At 48.4% G+C, this 21,027-nt stretch overlaps 2 protein-coding genes across 9 annotated transcripts in view; one reads left to right on the forward strand and one right to left on the reverse strand.

The window, feature by feature from the left end:
• Nucleotides 1-16,674, forward strand: part of CENPT (centromere protein T) — a 41,233-nt gene extending 24,559 nt beyond the window's left edge. For all 5 annotated transcript variants that reach the window (XM_019488971.2, XM_014599279.3, XM_019488973.2 and 2 more), the window contains 5 exons: nt 5,141-5,356; nt 8,429-8,525; nt 13,551-13,715; nt 14,750-14,854; nt 16,208-16,674. In XM_019488971.2, the coding sequence (XP_019344516.1) occupies nt 5,141-5,356; nt 8,429-8,525; nt 13,551-13,715; nt 14,750-14,854; nt 16,208-16,331 (707 nt within the window). In that variant the 3' untranslated portion in view covers nt 16,332-16,674. The remainder of the gene's footprint in view (nt 1-5,140; nt 5,357-8,428; nt 8,526-13,550; nt 13,716-14,749; nt 14,855-16,207) is intronic.
• TSNAXIP1 (translin associated factor X interacting protein 1) overlaps nt 1-21,027 on the reverse strand; it is a 94,304-nt gene that overhangs the window by 8,057 nt on the left and 65,220 nt on the right. For 3 of the 4 annotated variants that reach the window (XM_019488977.1, XM_019488975.1, XM_059713632.1), the window contains one exon: nt 18,750-19,513. In XM_019488977.1, the coding sequence (XP_019344522.1) occupies nt 19,258-19,513 (256 nt within the window). In that variant the 3' untranslated portion in view covers nt 18,750-19,257. Of the gene's footprint in view, nt 1-18,749; nt 19,514-21,027 lie in introns of those variants that run through there. The other variant, XM_019488976.2, reaches the window with a different exon arrangement.

The following is a 21,027-nucleotide window of genomic DNA, read 5'->3' on the forward strand; positions in this document are numbered from 1 at the left end:
AACTGAAACTAAGCATCACAGAGATGCTTAATGGGATTTTCTAGAATAAACACTGAGTTCCTTTGGATAGAGCGGTTTTCTTTAATCTTTACTGATCTATAGAAGAGCCTCTAGGAACCTCATAAGATTGGGCCCCTAATATAGTCCATTACCTGTTGCGACCTATTTATAAAACTTTTCTAAAAAGGTTACATGAATATATTGTCTCAAATAGTATACAATTAGAAGTTATAATTCTTATTACATGATGATATGTTTGAGATTTTAACATAACCTATATATAGTTTTAATTTGATTTTTTTTTTTTAAAAAGCATCTTAAAAATAAATAATTTGATTAAATAAAAAAATTCCAATTAAATTTAAAAAAGAATGTTTTTTACACACTTTGCGCACCGCTCATTGGACCTGCAGCACCAACAGATCGAGCACCACTGCTTTAGGCTATTGAGTTCCCTTCACCTTGTATATTCTCACTGGTTTTATTTAATTACTGTCTAGGAGCCAAAGCTTAGGTCACAGTCCTTCGTGCTGCATGCTACTATGCATGCAAACACCTGAAACCCTCTCTAACTGTGTAGACAAGGTTCTTTGGGTAAATCTGATATCTTTTATTAGACCAACTAAACAGTTGGATTGTTTTTTTTCTTAGCAAGCTTTTGGGTTTAAAAACCCTTTGTCAGGCTGAGGAAGCATCTGTAGTTGGTGTGCATGCAAGAAAGCCAGTCAGTGAAGATATAAACCATCAGAGAAACAACACCAACACCTTACAACGTTCCAACCTCAAAATTGATGAAACTGAAAGCAGCAGCTAACCCTCAAATATCAATCTCTCCACGTCAGGGTGTCCAACCTTTTTGAATGTGGGGCCAGATCATGAACTTTTTATCACCCAGTGGGCTGGCGAGCCACATTCAAAGACCTCACAGGAAGCGGTATCGCATCAGGAAGTGATGTCATGTGACCTTTGACACCAATGAAGTTGCAGGAAGTGACAGTGAAATAGGTCTGGAAATGTGGTTTAAAATCCAAACTAAAACAATATAAAAGCAACAATTAAATAATACCAAACACTTGACTAAAATAAACATTTTCGCATAATGAAAGAAGCAAAATGCAAGTCAACAGATCAAATGTGGAAAAGATATCAGCCAGAGTGGAAACTAATCAAAGGTGGAAGGATGTGTCTTGGCAGGAGACAGCTGCGCGGCAGCTTGTAGCCTCTGCTGCTTGCTGCCTTGCAGGGGGCAGACGGGCAGGGAGGGAGCGGGGGCTGCTCAGTGTATCCGGGAGGCTGCGAGAGAGACTTGCAGATCAGCTGGGCACGGCCGCAGCTGCAGCTGGACATGGACTGGAGCAGGGTGGGAAGAGTCGCTGCCACGTGCGATAACCCCAGTCTGGGCTCCTCCTCGTCCTCCCAGCCGCAGCCTCCTCGGGATGTGCAGGAAAGGCACCCTCTGCTCCACTGCCACCTGCCTTGCTGCTCTGGCAGCCGCGGATGCCCGTGCCGCCCCTCACTCCCGCCTCAGGCCCACGTGGCTCTGCCGCTGAGCCCCAGCCCTGGCCCTGCACCACTGCCTCGGCCTGCTCTCAAGGATACCCGGTAAGTCGTCCGGGCACCAGGGAGCACGTGTGTGCTCAGGCCCCGCCATGGGGTACTGCGGGCTGCATGTGGGAACCTTGTCCCTTCCCCAGCCCTTCGGCAGCTATTAGGAAGCTGCTGAGGGACAAGGGGTGGGAACAAAAGTAAACAGTTTACTTTAGTTTCCTGTAGCAGCACCTCGGGCCTCAGAAAACAGCTTGGTGGGCCGCATGTTGGACAAGCCAGTGCCACGTACATGATTACCAAAACTGAAAAACCTGTCCTTTCTAAAAGCCTAAATTTCTGTCCAGAAAAATACCCTAATAAAATACTTCAGTGTGGAAAACTAGAAGAGGTCTTCCTCAAGGAATATTTCCACAACCAAAATGAATCTACTTCCAACAACTCCTTGTCCTTTGACAACATTGAGGAAAAGATCAACCCCAAAAAACATCGGCTTGGGCACCTCACAGTAGATGAAACTCTAAACTTGACTGCTATATTAACTGCTTCAGGGAAAGAATGAACAATGAAATAATCAACAACACACAGCACCATAACAGCTTCTCCCTATCGGAGAGAGAGACCATAGAATCTCTAAGATATAACCACCAAATAGTAATAGAACCAGCAGGTAGAGGAGAAGCCATAGTCATTCTAATTGTGAAGACTACATAAAAGAAGCCAACAGACAACTCTCTGGCACCACCTACTATAAAGAACTACAGGAACATCCTATTCCCCTTTTACTTTGAAACTCAAAAATTCCATCAAATCATTTTCATCAGAACTACAAGAAAAACTACAGACCTTGATTTCCGCCCCCCACCCACTACCTGATCCAGGGGCCTTTTACATGCTCCCTAGAATCTACAAATAAGGGAACCGTAGCAGACCTCTCATATCCAACCATGAAACCTCAACTGATGAAATACCAAGTTTTGTCAAATCAATTCTAAAAACGCTTATCACCCAAAGAGCAGGTTCTGTCCAACTATTTCTTGAGTACTCCAGCACCAACATATCCTTTTTAGACACGATCAGTATCCAGAACGATAAAATACAGACCACGCTATACAAGAAACCCACAGACCAGCATGCATATCTGCAAAGAACCAGCAGTTGCCCTACGCACACTCCGAAAGCTGTGACATCAGCCAAGCCCTCAGATGCCACTGAATTTGCACTAAGGAGAACACCTGGATTATCACCTCACAAAATATTAAAAAGGCTCAACAAGGATACTCCTCCAGAGAGATGAATTGCACATTTGAAAGAGCTACCTGGATAGCATGTGAAGAATTGCTGGAGTACACAAGGAAACCCCCCCACGAATCGCACACTGCTGGTTATGACATATCACCCCTCTCTTGAATCTATATGGAAAATCCTCAAACAATTGCAACCCATACTAGAAGGAGACCCAATTCTTAAAGAGATCTTCCCAGAACCACCCATGCTAGCCTTCAAACAAGCACTGAACCTCACTAACCTCATCACCAGAAGGAAACTTCCTGCTGCCCAAAATACACCAAGTGGGTCCAGACCATGCCATGACAAGCAATGCAAAACCTGCCAACATATCTCTACCACCCCCACAACAGAACCATCAGCATTCCTGGATCTTACAACTATGCCTCCAGAAATGTAATACATCTTATCCAATGCACCAAATGCCCTGACGGAAAATATGTAGGAGAGACCAAACAACAACTGTGCACCAGAATGAATGCATACCAGAAATCTATATTTCTGCTGTGACAAGAAAACCCAATTACCAGTGGGCATAGGCGATGTGTGGGGGGCACGTGCTCCAAGATTGGTCCTGGCTGGCACTGAGAAGTGCTGGCGGCACTGACCGGCCCTCCCCCCCGGTTGGCAATTGGCTGCTGGTGCCCCAGCAGACTCTGGAGACCCATGCACAATTCTCACAAGGAAACCACTCTCTCTCTCTCCAATCCTCAAAGTTCTAATCCTCAAAAGGGAATTTACAAAACACTTTTCACAGGCGAGCCTATGAACTTCACTTCTTCAACCTCCTGGATAGAAAAAATCATGGACTAAATATAGACATTGGATTTATGATGCATTATAACCTGCCTGACATGCGAGTCCCCAAGTACCTCTCCACTATTTACCTGCTACATTCCTTCCCCCCCCCCCCCCCCCCCCCCCGAACCTCTCTCTCACCCACTGACTCCTCAGTTTACATCTTCACTGGCTGGCTTTCTTGCATGCATACCAGCTTCTAGCTTCTTTACCATTCATTGCATCCAGGAAGAACACACACCAACTGAAGATACTTCCTCAGCCTGACAAAGGGTTTTTAAACCTGAAAGCTTGCTAAGAAAATTTATTTCCAACGATTTAGTTAGTGTACTAACAGATATCAGATTTACCCAAAGAACCTTGTCTGCCTATGTCCTTAGACCAACACAGCTACAACCTACACCTCTCTAACTATCTGAGATCTGTTCTCATGCTTCCCATCTGCCCTGTACTGCTGCTCGGTCTTCATCCAAGAAATATGCTACGTATATACCAAAATTGGTAGAAGCTGAACTGTCAGAGGTTAGATACAAGAGGACTTGTGTCTAATAAAAGAAAGATCTCTTCTGGCTTGCTTCCTGATCCAGGCCACTGTTCATAAATGACCCATTCTGATTGAACCATAGTTGACCACATAAAGGTTATTGACTTGGAGTCCTGAAAGGGGGTGAGTTGTCTTCCTGTTGTTGCTGGTCTGGTTCCTACTAGGTTACCTATTGCTCCTTGGTATGGTTTAGTCACAGTTCATTAGAAACTAAAATATCAGCAAGTAGCCAGTAAGAAGGCGATACCTCAGACTCATGTATTTTTGCACAACTGTCATGCTAGCACTGATTCAGGACCATAAGGATTATATTTGCTGTGTACAAACTAACATATATTTGATCATAGGTATTAGTTCCCCACTAGGCATTTCTGACCTCTTTTTTGCAAAAATATCATTGGTTTCTAGCTCTATGGGGTCCAGCAATAAGATAAGTAAACCAATTTCCCTCAGTCTTTATTATTGCTTTAATATCTAAACTGCAATGAATGTAGAAAAGGTCTCTCTCTAGTTGCATAAAACTATTTTGGTGTACTGAAGCAGATAAACTCGTACAGAATCTGACATTGAGCTGCTTCTACCTTTTGCTGCAGCTGCTCTGCTGGCATTGGAATGTCCCTTTTTAAATGGGAAGATACTGATGAGAAGCTCAGATGCTTTTGTGAGCTGAAAACCTCATTTGTGCTTTTCCATGTTGTTAAGAGCTTCCCATGTATTCCTTTCAGAAAGCTATCCAGAGCAAAATGGATGGCCAAGTAACTTAGACTGTATCTGTTTACCTAGCCATTAAATTATTTTTTAAAAACTGCATCCTAGACTTATGAAGCATTTTACATCCTTGTTCAGATATTCTTGGTGACCATCTCACTCAAGCGGTAGCATGCACTTAATGCACATGAGGGTTCTGAGATCCTTGGCTGTAAGGTCTGGTACTATAACATGTCTGTTATCGTTTTGAACATGTAGTTGTTGAGTTTCCTGAAAATGCTGGAGCCAGAAGGTTAAGCAGGCAGTCCAGTGCCGCCTTCACTCGGTATTCTGAACCTACCAGGAAGAAGTCCATAGAACCTGTGGAACAGACAGTTGATATGGATGATGGAGCTGTTGTAGAAGACACGAGTGAACTTGAAGAGCACAAAACAGAGGAAGAGGAGTTAAGTGAGGATGGTGCTAAAAGTGAAGGTAAGAGATCTTTGTAATGGCAGAAAGTGGCTGGATTGTCTTCTTCCTAAGGCCAGTCTGTAGACTGTAGAAGGATTTTGGTTAAGACTATTATCAGTTCTATTGTCCTGATTGCACAGAAGAATGACATCCAGAGAGATCTTGCAGCTGATGAATTTTCCAAAAGTAAAAGGGTTTTTTTTTTATGTTGTTGCCATCTTCAGTAGGCTAAATCTTCAAATTTGTCAAGGACTACAAATCAGTGGGAATATTCAAACCACTTTGCTCCACACTACAGAGTTGGAAATCAACCAGAGCTGCCAAACTTTAGGGTTTTTCTCTGAGGCCTGAGGGTTTTGCTGCCACAGGCAGTCTGAACTGTGGGCTCCATGCAGTTCCAGCTGTGGGAAGATGCAGTTTTCACATTTCCCCTGTGCACAGCTCCATGATGCCTTTCTGCTCGAACACTGAATGAAAAATTCTGATGCCTTGCATCTGCTGTGGATATCTAACACCCACTGAGCAGTGCTGTAATGTCAGGGCAACATTCTAATATTATAAAAGTCTCGATTTGTCTGTCTGTCCATAAAACTTTATTTGTGCTTTTATTGGCTGACAAACAGCCAATTAGAGTGTGAAGAAGCATTCAACTAGGAAGCGGCGAAGTGCTGCCATGATGGTGGGGGGGGGGGGGGGGGGTGGTGAGGCCAGCTGTGCTACCTGCAGGCAGCAGCAATGGAGTAGAGGGGAGTGGGGGATGCCACCAGAGCTGGTCTTGTTGGTCGTATGTCCCGTCTTCCCCCACCTTGCTCCTTGGAGGTGATGGGGGAGCGGGGGAGGAGAGCAGGGTCAGGATGCTAAGTGGGGGTGAGGCCACCAGCGCTGGCCTCGGCCCGTCTCTCCCCCCCTTCCGTTGTTTCCACCTGCAGGACCAGTGCGGTAGCGGTGGGGGGAGGAGCGGGCCTGCCACGGCAGTGGTGGTTGGGGGAGGGAAGGAGTGGGCCCAGGCCTGATGTTGGGGGAGGCGGGGGGGGAGGTGAGAAGTGAGCCTGAGCTGGGGGAGAAGCTGGCTTGCTGCGGTGGTGGGAGCGGATCTGGGGGCCCAGACAACATGGCAGTGGCTGGGGGAGGGGAGGAGGAGGCCTCCTCCCCCCCCTCTCAGGCCTGGGCCCACTGATCCTCCCCCGTGTTGGCCCCAAGCTCACTCCTCCCATCCCCTCACTGCTGCCTGGTTGGCTGGGCTTGCTGCTCACCCCCTCCGCCTGCTGCAGCAGCCCAGCTTCTCCCCACCCTTGGGCCCGATCTTCCCACACATCAGGCCCAGGCCCACTCCTTCCCTACCCCCGCCACTGCAGCAGGGAGGGGGGGCATAGAGCTCCATCACCGCCCCCCACCCCCAAATCATTCCTGATGGGCAGTTGGCTAGTAAAACTATAAGTGCCATGTTAGGTCAGACCTATGGTCCATCTAGCCCTGTATCCTGTCTGACCATGACAAATAGTAGTTGCTTTTAAAGGAGACTATGTCTATGGACCGTTATTTCTAGACTAAATCAACTTGTTCCCAAATTTACCTGTGAACTGGGAAAGCAAAGTTGGGATTTTTTAATATAACAGGAATGGAATACTGGTCAGTTTGTGGGGATTTCCTCAGGAGTTAAGTGTAAAAAGAGCTAGCTTCAACTTACTGTGGCATTTCCCCCCACCATGGCCCTAGAATAAAAAAAGTACCAGGTATGCAGACAGCTTGCCAGGCACTAAGTCTAAGTGAGGAGCAGGAAGAGACGGTGATTAGCATGGTTTAAACAGGAGGAAGCTCTGAATGCATTAAAGGTAGAAGACTTCTTGACAACTGCTGCTGTAGGTGTGAAAGACTTGATCAGGCATGAGAGGGGGAAGTGGTCATGAGATGCTTACAGTAACAGTACACAGATGGAGATTTTTGGAGCTGATACCAGTAGCTGGTTTTTAAAGAGGCTTATCGGCCAATACCAATCTGATTTCCGATACCAGCCTGGCAGCTTGAAGACCAGTGTCCAGCTGGTAAGTCTGTTGTGGTGGAAGGGGAGGGGAAAGGGATGAGGTGTGGTGGTGCAGATTGAGGCCTCTGCAGTGAGGGAGGGAGTGGGGCTGGGGCTGGGACTGCCCAGCTGGGGTGGGGCAGGGTGCAGGACAGCCACAAGCAGCTCATCCAGGAGGCAGCTCCCTCTGCTGCATGCACCCTGGGAAGGCACAAGGTGGGGGCATGTGCCCCCAGATCTGTGTGGGGTGGGCTGGGCCCGGGGCTGCACTGGGCTCTTTCTGGTGGGGGTTGGGCCAAGCTGTCCTCAGGGTGGGCAGCGGCTACGCTGGGAGAGGGCTATGGAGGGGGCTTCAGCTACCTTGAAATTTGCCGTAGCCTCTGCATCCCTGCAACCCTCCCTCCCAGCACTGCCACTACCCACCCTGAGTGCAGCGCAGCCCAGCCCCTCACTGGGAAGAGCCCTGCGCAGCCCCAGCTCGCCCTGCACAGATCTGGTGGTACATACCCCTCCATGCCCTCCCAGACCAGCAGTGGGAGCAGAAGCAGGAGGTGCTGGATGAGCGGCTCTTGGACAAATGGCGCACAGCAGCAGGAGCTGCCCCACGGACGAGCCACAGCTCCGTTCTGCACCCGTCCCGCCCCAGCTGGGCAGCGCTTGCTGCAGCCCCACCCCCTTCCTCCCCACAGGGGTCTTGATCTGCCCCCCAAGCCCCTTCTTTTCCTCCTCCCCTTCTACCACACAAACTTACCAGCTGGACACAGCTCTCCAAGCTGCCTGGCTGTGCTCCTTGCCACTTTCGTGTTGCGCTGTGGCTGCGCGCAGCATGGGCCATTTATCGGCCAAATTATCAGCCATATCAAGCCAATTTCTGATACAGACAGTTGTCTTTATATCGGTGCTGATCTGATATTGGACCAATGTATTGGTGCATCTCTAGCTTACAGTGTGGTTTGCAGTGGAAAAATCCTACATAGCATGCCCTGTCTTGGATGCTTTGGCAGCCCGTGCAGCAGGAACTCTAAACTGCTGGAATCCAGAGTTTATATGTGTGTGTTGCTTTCTATCCTCAGAACTTTCCATGGAGATGCCTGCATTTGTCCACGCTATGGCCGACCAGGTCTCTCTTTCGCTATCAACCCCACGTTCTCTAAAAATGGCTGTGCCCAAGTAAGTGCAAAACCAGGCAGCAAACTGGAAGCTGATGTAGCTGCCAGACTGGAGTCCTGAGGGCTGCTTCCCCAGTCGTTGTCTGTTGTAGGCAGGGCATCTCTGTAGGCTGTTATTGGATGCTTTATCACTGGTAGCAAGGAAAAAGAGATCCTGAGTGCAGTCTTCAGTAAGCACATAAAGGGAACTGGCAAATTAATGTATTTAGTTAAATACTTCCCAGAACAGTTCTGAGATCTTTCAGTGAGTGTTCACTGAATCTTCCTTTTGAAGCTGCTGCAAGAACACTGGGTAGAGAGATCTGTGGCCCAACACTCAGGTGATTAAATGTCTTGCATGGGGAGGAAAAATCACAAGTTATCTTGCCTTGCTAAATGAACAGTTCTATATTCTGGGCGCTGCAATTCAAGAGGGATGCGGATAACCTGGAGAGGGTCCAGAGAAGGGCTGCTCGTATGGTTAAGGGCCTGCAGACCAAGCCCTACGAGGAGAGACTAGAGAAACTGGATCTTTTCAGCCTCCGCAAGAGAAGGTTGAGAGGCGACCTTGTGGCTGCCTTTAAGTTCATCACGGGGGCACAGAAGGGAATTGGTGAGGATTTATTCACCAAAGCGCCCCCAGGGGTTACAAGAAATAATGGCCACAAGCTAGCAGAGAGCAGATTTAGACTGGACATTAGGAAGAACTTCTTCACAGTTCGAGTGGCCAAGGTCTGGAACGGGCTCCCAAGGGAGGTGGTGCTCTCCCCTACCCTGGGGGTCTTCAAGAGGAGGTTAGATGAGCATCTAGCTGGGGTCATCTAGACCCAGCACTCTTTCCTGCCTATGCAGGGGGTCGGACTCGATGATCTATTGAGGTCCCTTCCGACCCTAACATCTATGAATCTATTGGTTTGGAAATGTGTTGTAGCTCAGTGGCTCAATAAGAGATGTGCCTGGCTGAAGATGAGGGGAACTTCTTGTCTAGTCTAGTCTTCCTGGCCAGTCAACCCCCTAGCCAACAACGTGCTTTCTGAGAACCTATATTAGCAAGCTCTGGGGCCAGGAGAACCTTTTCTTCAGCCATGTAACTCTCTTGGCTTGGTCTAGCTCGGGTGGGCAAAATACGGCCCACGGGCCACATTCGACCCACCAGGCCATTCTATTGGGGCTGCAGGGCCCCTAAAAAATTTAGAAAATTAATATTTATCTGCCCTTGTTTCCTGTAAAAAAAAAAATAAAAAAAAAAAATAAAAAAAAATGACCAGAACCAAGGGCAGTAAGACTCAGGGGAAGTCCAGCAGGCTCCCACAACAGCAGGGCCCTCCTGGCCCCGCCGCACTCAGCTTTTCCCCAGGCTCCTTCCCAGTGTGGAGGAAAGCGGCCCTTCCCTTGCTCTGCAGCCAGCGCCTCGCGCTGCAGCTACTCGCAGCCCATGCAGGGCTGTCCAGAGCAGAGACAGGCTGCAAGCAGCTGCAGTGCGGAGCACTGGCCACGGGGCAGGCAAGGGGCCGCTTTCCCCCTTGCCCTATGCTCAGCACCACCTTGTAACCTGGCCCCACTGCCAGCCTGGGCCCCGCACCGGCTCTGGGCTTGCCTGTCGGGGCTGCACATGGCAACAGCAACTGCGGTGCCCCCGTTTGCCATGCTGGGCAGTGTTTGCCACTGCTTCCTCAGCTGCCCAGCGCGTGAGCTCTGGGTGGGCAGCAGCAGCCAACACTGCCTGGTGTGGCAAGCAGGGGGGCTGCAGCTGCTGCCACTGACAGGCAAGCCCAGAGCCAGCTTGGAGTCCAGGCTGGCAGCAGGGCCAGGTTACAAGCTGGTGCTGAACATGGGGAAAAGCAGCCCCTCGCTCGCCCCATGGCTGGCGCCCTGCACAGCAGCTGCTTGCAGCCCCTGTGGGGCTGCTTGTGCCTGCTCCAGACAGCCCCACGTGGGCTGCGAGTGTCTGCAGCAGGGAGCGCCAGCCACGGGGTGGGTGAGGGGGCGCTTCTCCCCACACTCAGCACCAGCTTCTTCCCTGCCAGAGAGCAGGGGGTCGGGGCTGTGTGCTGCCCACCACCTGTACCGCAGGGCTGGGGGGCACTGGGCGTGAGGGCACGGGAGCCAGTGGGAACACGGGGCCAACACTGGTGTCCTGGGGCCAGTGCCGGCGGGGCCCAGAGCAGGGTGGCAGGAGCGTGGGGTCCCAGCTGGCAGGGGCTCTGTAGAGCCAGGCCAGCTCCCCCCTCTCCCTGCTGGTGTAGCCCAGCCCAGCTCCACAGACCCCTGTCAGCCTGCTTTGGGCCACCGGTGCTGGCCCTGGGACATTGGTCCCAAGATGGTGGCACCCATCAAGGGGCGGGGCTACCCATGCAGCCCTCCACAGCCTGCCAAAACTGGGTAAGTGGCCCTCTGCCCAAAATAATTGCCTGCCCCTGGTCTAGCTTCTCCACTGAAACAGGGAATGGTACTGAGACTTGTATGACACGCTGCTCTGAACAGGGTGAGTGAACATATTTTGCAGCCTGCCTCTACACTGTATGAGAGGGAGTGATCTAACCATCAGCAAAAAAAGCACAGTGGTATGTGATAGTCATCCCACACCTTGCAGGGCCACAGCTGAATCCCACCATGTGCATGTTTCTGCACTAGGATTGTTCACTGGGATGTGTTCCTTCCACATCCAGACAGTGAATGGGTGTAAATTTTCCAGTAGAGAGAGTTGCCATTCTCCATTGACAAAGGGAATGCAGGTGGTGGATGCAGTTTTTGTATGCTTCTGCAGGTGGTACAGGTAGTTTAAAGTTCACTAGGCTCTCAGCCCTGGGACAGTGCCAAGACTATTATCATTGGTCCAAATCCTGGCTGTTGAAGATTATCACACAAGAAAGGTGTCTTTGAACCCCCCACCCCGCCCCACCCCTGGCAATGAGCCGGCCTGGCAGTCTTCCGGTGTAATTAACAGGGATCCAGGTTTTCTGTTTGCTTCAGGAAAATGCAGATTTTCTCCTTTAACAGAGAGAAACACAGATTTTCTCTTTTAAAGGAGAAAAACACTGGAAACAGCTGGCACAGTTCCAGCCTGCAAGGGGCTGCTTGGGGCTGCAGGGAGCAGGAGGAGGGTGATTTCAAGCAAGGGTTGCCATGTGCATGTGGCAGCCAGGTAGCAGTGGAGAGCAGCTGCCACAGCTCCCTCCAGGTAAGTCTTTGGGGAGAGGAAGGAGCACAGGCCATGTGTTGGGAAGGGGTGGGGGGAGGGGGTACAGCCAGTGCCTGGGGGTTGGGCAATACCTGGGGGTCTGGAGCAGGTTGGGCATGCCCCCTGAGATTTCTGTGCCCACAGTGAGGTGCAAAGCTGCGGCAAGGCTTGACCAGCTCCAGAGAAGCTGCTTGTACAGCCCAGTGCATGGGACCTGGTGTGGGAAGGAGCACTGTGCTACCAAGATGAGGCACTCCCTGCCTGCCCAGCAGCAGCAGGGGACAGAACTCCATGCTACCGCTGCACCTCACCATGGTACTGCAGTGCTCTCTCCAGCACAGGTCCCACCCAGTAGGCCACAGAGGCAACTCCTTTCTGGAGCTGGTCTTGCCCCGCTGCAGTCCTTTGCCCCACTGGGTGCAGAAATCTCAGGGGGCACATGCCCTTCCACCACCTTTTCCACACCCTCACTCTGTCACGCACTGGGGGGGTGAGGAGCTGTAGGTTTGAATTGAGGGGCACCAGTATGGGCAGGGCACTGGCATATCAGGGCTGCTCAGGGCCACAAAGTGGGGCTACACAGCTACAGGTAGTTAACATTTATTTTATTGTAATGATTGAGGCAGTGGTAGCATTCCAGATTGCTTTAAAAATGTAAATATATATCAATAAAATCATGTTCAACTAATACCTAGATATATTTTGTGGTGTTTCACTTTAATTGTGGAAACACATGGGTATTTCACTGTTTTTATCATAATTTGCAATTTTTAAACAAAGAAAACCAGGATCCCTGATCATTAGAATGGCCCCATGGTTGTCAGTCAGCAGATGAGACTCTGGAGCATCTTGTGGCCATGCAATAAGGTAGGGCAGGAGATAGCGTAGGAGCTTGAACTGGCCTTTGAATTCCCATATTGGCACAATTCTCATGTGGCCTCTATGCAGGGTTAGGGGAATAACATCTGCTTTTAGAAATGTAAAATACAACTGTTGCTGAGCTTCAACCCTTTCTTGTCCCCATGAATCAGCATCCATATACCCATTGATGGGTGGGTAACAAGCGTGGTGTGGCTTGGTTTTTTGCCCAACATTACACAGGTTAGAATCCAGGTCGTTAGTTCATTTTCATGCTCTAACTGCTGCATGCACTTCATTCATATCTGGAGCCAAAATTTTCCCAGCTGCATGTACCATCTCCTTATCATACTGCAGGAGTTGTGACCAAAGAACATGTAGATGGGCATGTGAGGGTGAATCAGAGAAACTTCTTGTGTGAGGTCTCTGCTAACCGTGTCCTGAGACTTAGGACACCTTAGGTTCTAGTGTCTGATCCACACTGGCCTGCTGCATGAACTTGGACAGAAGGGGGAAGAAATCTGCCCCTGCTTTACCCTCTAAAATGTGACCAGTGAATTATTGGCTCCCTGGCTAAAGTGTTTTGGGATTTACAGAGAAATGCAATAAAAGAACTAGATGGTATTAATATTGTAGCATGGGGATTCTGTTCTTCATAGGAATCTTTTTGGTATAAGGGCTCCTTCTGAAAAGAGCTATAAGATGGTGCTAGAGTGTAAAGGATGCCAGGCTCTTATGCTCTTTTATTGATAGGAGAGAATTAAAATATGCAGCTTAGGAGTCAGAGGAGGAAAATGAGTACTTAGGAGAGAGATCACTATGTGCTGCCATTAAAGGGGATCTAGTGTGAATGGGTGTCAGTTTCTCCGATACCAACCTTCTAGGGAAGCAGAAGGGATAACACCTGATAATGCCTAAGCTGGCCCCCTCTTGGCCATAACTCGCTTGGGTTCCTGATGTTCCTCTACACATCTTAGCTGGTTTGCTTGGCATTTTGTTTCCTTGAAGGTTATCCCCAAAGCCTCCCCCAGCCAAACAGGCTCCAAAGAAAAATAGAACAGAGCAAAGAAGAAAGCGGGAGCCTGCACTGCCAAGCAGCCTGGTGAAGAAGATATTTCGCCATTATGTGAAAATGCCAGTGGCCAGAGATGTATTCAAGGTTGTGGAAAAGTGGTGAGTAGCAGCAAATTCTTCCCTCCTTGCCCTGTTCTCTCCTCAAAAAAATGCCTGTCAAGAGACAGACAGCATCAAGCTGCTTGGTCCCCTGCAGCCTTTCCTGGCTCAGCTGGAAAAGAGCTGGCAGGAGGGAGAACCACCACAGAAGGGTCTCCTGCTCACTAAGAGATGGTATTGCCAGCACAGGTCTGGCCTGCTGCTGTGTGTTGCGGCTGGTGTAGTGATCAGTGCTTGTGCTGCTGTACAGGAGCCTCTGGCTCAGGGCCCTGTGTTTCACTCTAAACCAGCGGAATTTGTGCCATTTGGTGTCATGTCTTGCCAGCCATCTGGCAGGCTCCTCTCTGCTCGGCTGACAGGTTGGCTGCAGAAAGGGCCCAGGTGTACCAAACCACAGGGGTGGAGGGAGGAGGGTGACAGGAGACAGAGTTCTGTAGTTCAGTATCCCAGGAAAGCTATTCTGGGATAGACCACACAGCAGAGCCAGTGTTTCTCAACCTGTGGGTTGCAACCCAAAATTGGGTCTTAAGAATATATAAAAGGGTCCTGAACAAACTTTTAAAGATGGATTCTCCTTTATAGAAGAAAAATGTGGGAAATGTGGTTTTCCCTTGTAGGCTGGCAGAGGTCTTGCCTGCTTGGGGGCCCCCCCTGTCCTCCTACACACCCATACCCTGCCCCACACACTGGGGGTGGGGTCAGTGGGTTAGGAGTGAAGGGCCCAGGCAGGGCCAGGTGGCTTTTTTCTACTTAAACTATTTACTGGGTCAGGACTGGCAATTGATGTTTACAAATGGGTCCTGGTACAAGAAAGGTTGAGAACCACTGGTCTACCCCATACCAGCTGCCATGTTAGGAAGCCGTCCTTCTGCAGTGGGGGTAGGGAACTTTATCTCTGTGTCCCTGGAAGGCAGTGACCTGAAGTACAAGCAGGTGCAGTGTATGGAGAGATGGTTGAATGGGAGACTTTGACGAGATGGTTATACGGGAAACTCCCTTTGCCCTTTAACTTTCCCCTTATCTCCTTTCCTTAGTTCAGAGCAGTACTTCAAGCAGCTGAGTAATGACTTGGAAGCTTACACCAAGCATGCTGGAAGGAAGACAGTGGAGAGAGCTGACCTGGAACTCCTCATGAGAAGGTAGAGTGGAGTTTACTCTATGCCAGTAGTTACCTGATGTGGAAGCCCCAGTAGTTTTCTCATCTGAACGTTTCAAACCCTCTTCTGCTTCTGGGCTCCCAAAAGTTGGGTAGCTCTAAGGCCACCACATCATTATTCCCCATTGCTTTCCCTGCTTCACCCTCTCCCACCCGGTCTGCTTGATGATGAGCACCATGCCCACTGCTTGGGCCACTCAGGGGATTCTCCAAGTATGAGATCTTCCAGATTACACACCTACTTCCCCTGTGTCCTGAACAGCCTGAGCTCTCTTGCTCCAGATTCCTGCCTGGCTGGGTTCCAGGTATGTTGGATATAGTGTGGGCAGGTTGTGTGTCCCTGGAATGACAAGATGTCAGTGGCCAACTCTGGAGATTCTGCATGTTTACATTTCAGGGCATGTTTTTGTGTCTTTGTCTCTTTGTGCCCTCAGCCTTAGTTCAAGAGCCCTTATTGGCTCATAATGGGGGGTGGGCATGGGGCAGAGGTGGGCTGCCCACTGTGGGCTTGGGGTTCTCCACCCTGCTGCCTTTGTCCCGGGAGCCACATGCTGGCTGTGTGCCTCCCTCAGCTGGAAAGGTAAGGGACACAACTTGCTACTGCTGCTGGATGGGCAAGGGATGCAGTGTGGCCAGCATGGGGCTCCCAGGGCAAAGGCAGCAGAGCAGAGAGCCCCAAGCCCACAGCAGGCAGCCTTCCTCCACCCACTTGACTGTGCTCCAGTTAGAAACATCCCTGTGCTTAAAAATGAAGCTCATTCCATGAGCTTTCGTTCAAGCGCCCCTGCCACCACTTTTAAGCGCCAAAACACTTGATCCCTTGGATAAGTCACCCGTAGCTCTGTCCTGCCCCAGCCCCACTCTCCACACTGCCTGGCTGTGCTCCTGTAAATTGGTTATGATTGGTATTGGCCAATTATGCACAATGAATAATCAGCTATCGGTATCGGCCAAGAAAATCTTTACTAGTATAGCTCTAAAAAATACCTCTTCTGGAATAGCTGCCCTAGCAGATGTCCTTTTTGTAGAATGAGAAGGGCTACCCAGGGAGCTATGCCATAATAACTATTCCATTCAATTTCCATGTAGACAGGTCCTGAAAATGTACGTTTCTGACACATACTTGTCTGCTTTACCTGTAGGGTGCAAATACCCCCATGAAGGCAGCTGTGTGGATCTGTATTTCAGATATCAAGAGTAAAAAATGGCTTCCTTAAGCATGCCCCAAGGAATTCTGGGTACAGCATTCTGAGTCTGGGGGGGTGAAAGCACTGCTTTCTTTACAGGAATCTTGCATATTTGTTTTACTTTCTCTCCCTCTCCTCTTCAATTGAAGACAAGGGCTGGTGACAGACGAGATGCCCCTCAACGTGCTGATAGAGCGCCACCTTCCTCTGGAATATAGGAAGCTACTGATCCCAGTTGCCACAAGTGGAAATAAAGTGATCCCTTCCAAATAGATGTGCGCTGCCTGCAGTGTCACTCAGATAGATAGAAACATTGCAAACCAGGAGAGACTGACTTACACTGTGTGACAGTAACAGTTTGTTTGCCTCAGTATGGTGGTGTTAGTGCCATTCTGGGTTTCTAAAGGCCACATGAGGTTATTCTCTTTTAAGTTGACCCACAGAGGTCTGTTAAGACACCACACCAGTTTATTATTAGTCAAACTGGTCTCCTAAAAATGAACAGTGAAGACCTGCCGTTTTAAATAACTTCCTTTTCCTGCATTTATGTTCCAGCACATCCCTGGAAAGCCATGTCTGTTAGTGTATAAATGGAAATAAAAGGTGGTGCATGTTTTGTAGAGTGTACGTGGTGTTTGTTGCCATGATCAATGTAGTCTCTGTATATGTTCCATTCTGTCGGTGCACTGTACATAATGTTCCTAGCAATTTTTTTTATCTGTGCTGATGTTCTCCAGTGTAATGGTCTGCCTGCTGGAAGAAGAGGGAATGTTCTATGCTGGAATCTGTGGCCTGTACCTAAGTGCCCTGCTTGCCAACACGTCTGTATCTGCTTGAAGGAACTGAGCAATAATCACTGGCTCTGATTATGCCTCCGTTGATTTCTCAAACACAACGAGAACCCTGCTTTATTTTGAATATGGAGCATAGAACACCTCACTGGGTTGCTGGCCTTGGATGTCCCCATACACTTCTAGCTAGAGAGAAACTTCTACTATCTGATCTCCCTAGCAGGGGAAAGAGGGCTGCCTAGTTCCTGAATTAAAGCAACTTCTAGCAGAGGGTGGAGGTTATAGCACTGAGAGACTGGGAAAGGAATATGCATTACACTGAAGGAAAGGAGTAAGGGCCCGATTTCCAACCAGACATCTGAACCAACATAATCTCTTGCAGCTAGATGCAACATTTCACAGCAGTTTAGAACTCAAGCTGTTTTTTAAGGGTTAAACAGAATCAAGATTTTTAGGGACAGAACTTGACCTTTAATGTAATAGAGATAAGGAGAGGAGGAAATACTCTATGTTCTGAATTCCAGATACTCCTTTTAAACCTACAGTTCTCAAGTCCATTGCACTGCAGGATGTACTGAAGCTGTTCTGACTGTTCTGTGTCTTTATATGTCTACTGCTTTCTCTGGTGCGGTGTTAGGTACTTTCAGTGATGGAGCTTGCACCACTTCCAACAGAGGCTGTGATTGTTCATTCATCAAATGTTTTTGCTATTTGCTCCCCCTTATCTGGTGTTTGTGTTGCACCTGCTTTATACTTATTTCATGGTGTTTCTAGAGTTCTTTGCATGTAGTTCAAGAATCAGGGTGGGGGGGAGGTATTGCCTTCAGTCCATAATTGTTCCTTTCTGGCACTGGCCCTTTTTCTGCCATGCAGAACTGAATATGGTGTTTCTAGTATAAGTTTGGTGGAGAGCATTTTCTATGCAACTCTATCCTATGCCATTTGGCTGTGATGCCTCTGCATCCTATAGACAGTCTGTTTCAAGCTCTCCTTTAGCTAATGCTGTTATCTCACCAAGAGTAGTCTCCCCCATTTTTTCAGCTTTCTTCATTCCTCCCATTTATACTGGTCATTTTAGGGAAGGGAGCAGTCTACCTGTGCTATATTTTCCCATGGTACCTTGTCTGCTCCACTGTTTAGCAGTTCAGGTTCTAACTGAACATAACTGTTTCTTACCAGGGTTTTCCTGTCCCTGATCCACTTTTTGCTTTAGAAATCTGTCTGTCCCCATTGATATTGGGGTCAGGAGGAGGAGCGTGACAGTGTTGGAGATGAAAAACACTATAAGCTGCTTAAGGACTAATAAATGACTGACTACGCTTGGAGGATGACTAACTCAGGCACAAAATCATCAGAAGTCTTGGTACTGTGTTGCATAGGACAAAGGTTGGCATATCCAGTTATGGAGCTATAGTAAGCCTGCTGTGTGCTATACTTAGGACCCTACTGAATTAATGACAGAAATGGGCTGCATAGTGGCTCCTTTAATCTTCTAGGTTCCTCTGTGCCCCCCCCCCCCCCCCCCTTGCTAATTTGGCTATAGGGCCCTAGTGGCCCTGCTGCTTGCTGCTGACTGGCCGGCACCATAATTAAAACCATGGTTTTCACCTTCCTACTGATTAGGAGCGAGTGGTTGGGGCCCCTCTCAATCAGCCAAGGGGGGTGAAATCTGCAAGATTAAAGAAGCTGCTGCGCAGCCCACTTCCACCGTGAATTTGGTAGGTCCCTAGCTATACTGCTATAGCTGTGTCTAGAGGCGCAGGTTTGGTGATGCTGCTTTTTTTCTCTCTTTTTTTTTTCCCTTCCCCTGGCTTGGCCTAGAGTGCTTTCAACATGACTGACTACACTGAACAAAACCTGCTTATAGTGGGTGAAGAAAGTTCTCGGGGAAAGACGCACCAAAGTTATTCTAGTGGTTTATTATTATAACTTTCCCTTGTAGGCAGCCTTTCCTTTGAAATTTCTTATAGAATCTTGCCTGACCCCTCTAAAACAAAACAAAAAAAACGGGAGAGGGGACTTAAGGAGGCTTGTAGGCTTTAGCAGTTGCTGCACTTAGGCTATTAGTGGAGTGTTTAACTAGAGGTCCCAGCTCACCACTTGCTTGGCTCCTTGCCTTTCAGCTTGCAGTGGAAGGATGGGCTGCCCCTGCCAGGGCTACAGACTGGACGTCAGGTGAACCTTGCTTTAGTAGGGAGCTGAAATTGAACTATTAATACAGGTATCTTACCTGCCTGAGCTGTCTGTATTGCCAAATACCCAAATCAGTCTAGATTTCTCTGCTGTAACTATAAGCTGGACCCATTCAGGCACAGAAACAACATTACAGTGCAGTAGCCCAGAGCTGTAACTTGTGTAATGTTACATACCAAAGCGCTTAGCTGAATGTGGGGCGGGTGAGGATCTGTTTAATAATAATCATAGTCTCTTGGTTCTCCCTCTTCTGGTGCTGGTCTGCTTGCCTCCTCAGGTAAGGGGCCTGCTCGCCTTATGTCTCCAGCCAGCAGTTTCTCAATTATTGTCTCCAAAGGCAGAGGGACAGCCTGCTCCAACTCTTCTTTTGGGACCTGGTAAGCCAGGTAGATGTAGTTGTCCATTGTCAGGTCGTCAATAGTAGGATCAATTGCATACAAGGCTGTCTTCAGATCATCCACTTTCACCTCTCTGTGTTCAAAACAGATTCCTTTAATAAGGCAGCAGACACTACTGATTAGCTTATCTGCTAATGCAGGCCTGGGAATCCTGGCCTGCAGCTCAGAGACCCTTTTCATAGCTCTTATCTTTATCTTACTTATGCCATAGAGAAACCAAGTAGAAATTAAACATTACCAGGAATGGAATCCCACTGACTAATTACTCGAACCCTGTGTACTTGGGGGTTACACTGGACTGAGCAGTTACCTTCAAAGCACGTTTAGAGAAGACAAAAGGGAAAGTCAGTGCCCACAGCAATGTACTTAGAAAATTGCTCACCGCAAAGTGAACCCAGCTATCGTACAAACCACTTGTATTTCCTTGTGTTGTTCAACACTGCAGAATATTCACGTCCAGTATGGGAACAAAGCTTGTGCCAAGAACCTAGGACCAGTTCTAAATGACAGCTGTCATGAAATAACAGGATGTCTAAAGCCAACACTAAAAGCCTGTACTTACTGGCTGGCATTGCACCACCTGATATCAGAAGAAATATAGTGTGCCAAAAAAGACTGCAGCAGATGGAAGACCCCAGGTATTAACTCAGTGGTCACAAAGAAGTAACTAAATGGTTTAAAACACGAAAGAGTTTTGTGACCAGTGTTGCACCATTAAACATGATGGTTGACAGGGCATAACTGAGGTTATAGACGGAAAGATTACATGCAATCAGGTGCTCTGAAATAGATCTGGAACCCCTGGAGGACCTTCCCAGAGGGGCTGATCTAGGCTGGCCAATATGGCCATGCCTGAATCACCTGCTCATGCAAACTGGAAGTTCAAAAACATGATCAATGATGCTACTCTAATGACATGAATATATGCGAGTACAGCGAAGTGCAGACTATGGAGCACCTGCTTGTTTGCTGACTCCTTGGTGAGACATGTATGAAGGAGGACCTTGCTGTAGCAATAGAAAGAGCCACTGCTTGTGCATGGTTCTGGAAAACATCTAGTTTATGGCAAGGACACAAGAAGAAGAAGATGACCTTTGGCTGCTTCCATATCCTGTGTCCTTTTCAGAAATACAAAAATCTAAAACTCTTGGTTTGGAGATGATACCTTTTTATTAGAACAGCTGAGAAATTGCAAAAAACCCCTATCTTTTTCTGCAAGCTTTTGGGCTCACATGCCCTTCATCAGGCTCAGGGAAAGTTAAAGGTGGTAATCTTTAAAGGTAAACCTTTAACTTTCCCTGAACCTGAAGGGTGTGAGAGCCCGAAAACTTGCAGAGAAATATATATTTTTTGCAATTTCTCAGTTGGTCTAATAAAGGTATCTGAACCAAGAGTTCTAGATGTTTGCATTTTGTCTCACACCAACATGGCTACCAAAACATCCCTTTTTCTTTTCAGACACTTGTGCAAGCTTAATGTTTAATATGCTTAGAAGCCAAGCACTCCAAAGCTGGATGCCGGAATTTGATATGGCTAACTAGTCTTAATTGCCCCTGTCCCTTTTTGCACCTGCACTGTGATGTGACT

Source organism: Alligator mississippiensis, chromosome 10, assembly GCF_030867095.1.
Source record: "Alligator mississippiensis isolate rAllMis1 chromosome 10, rAllMis1, whole genome shotgun sequence".
Taxonomy (NCBI): Eukaryota; Metazoa; Chordata; order Crocodylia; family Alligatoridae; genus Alligator; species Alligator mississippiensis.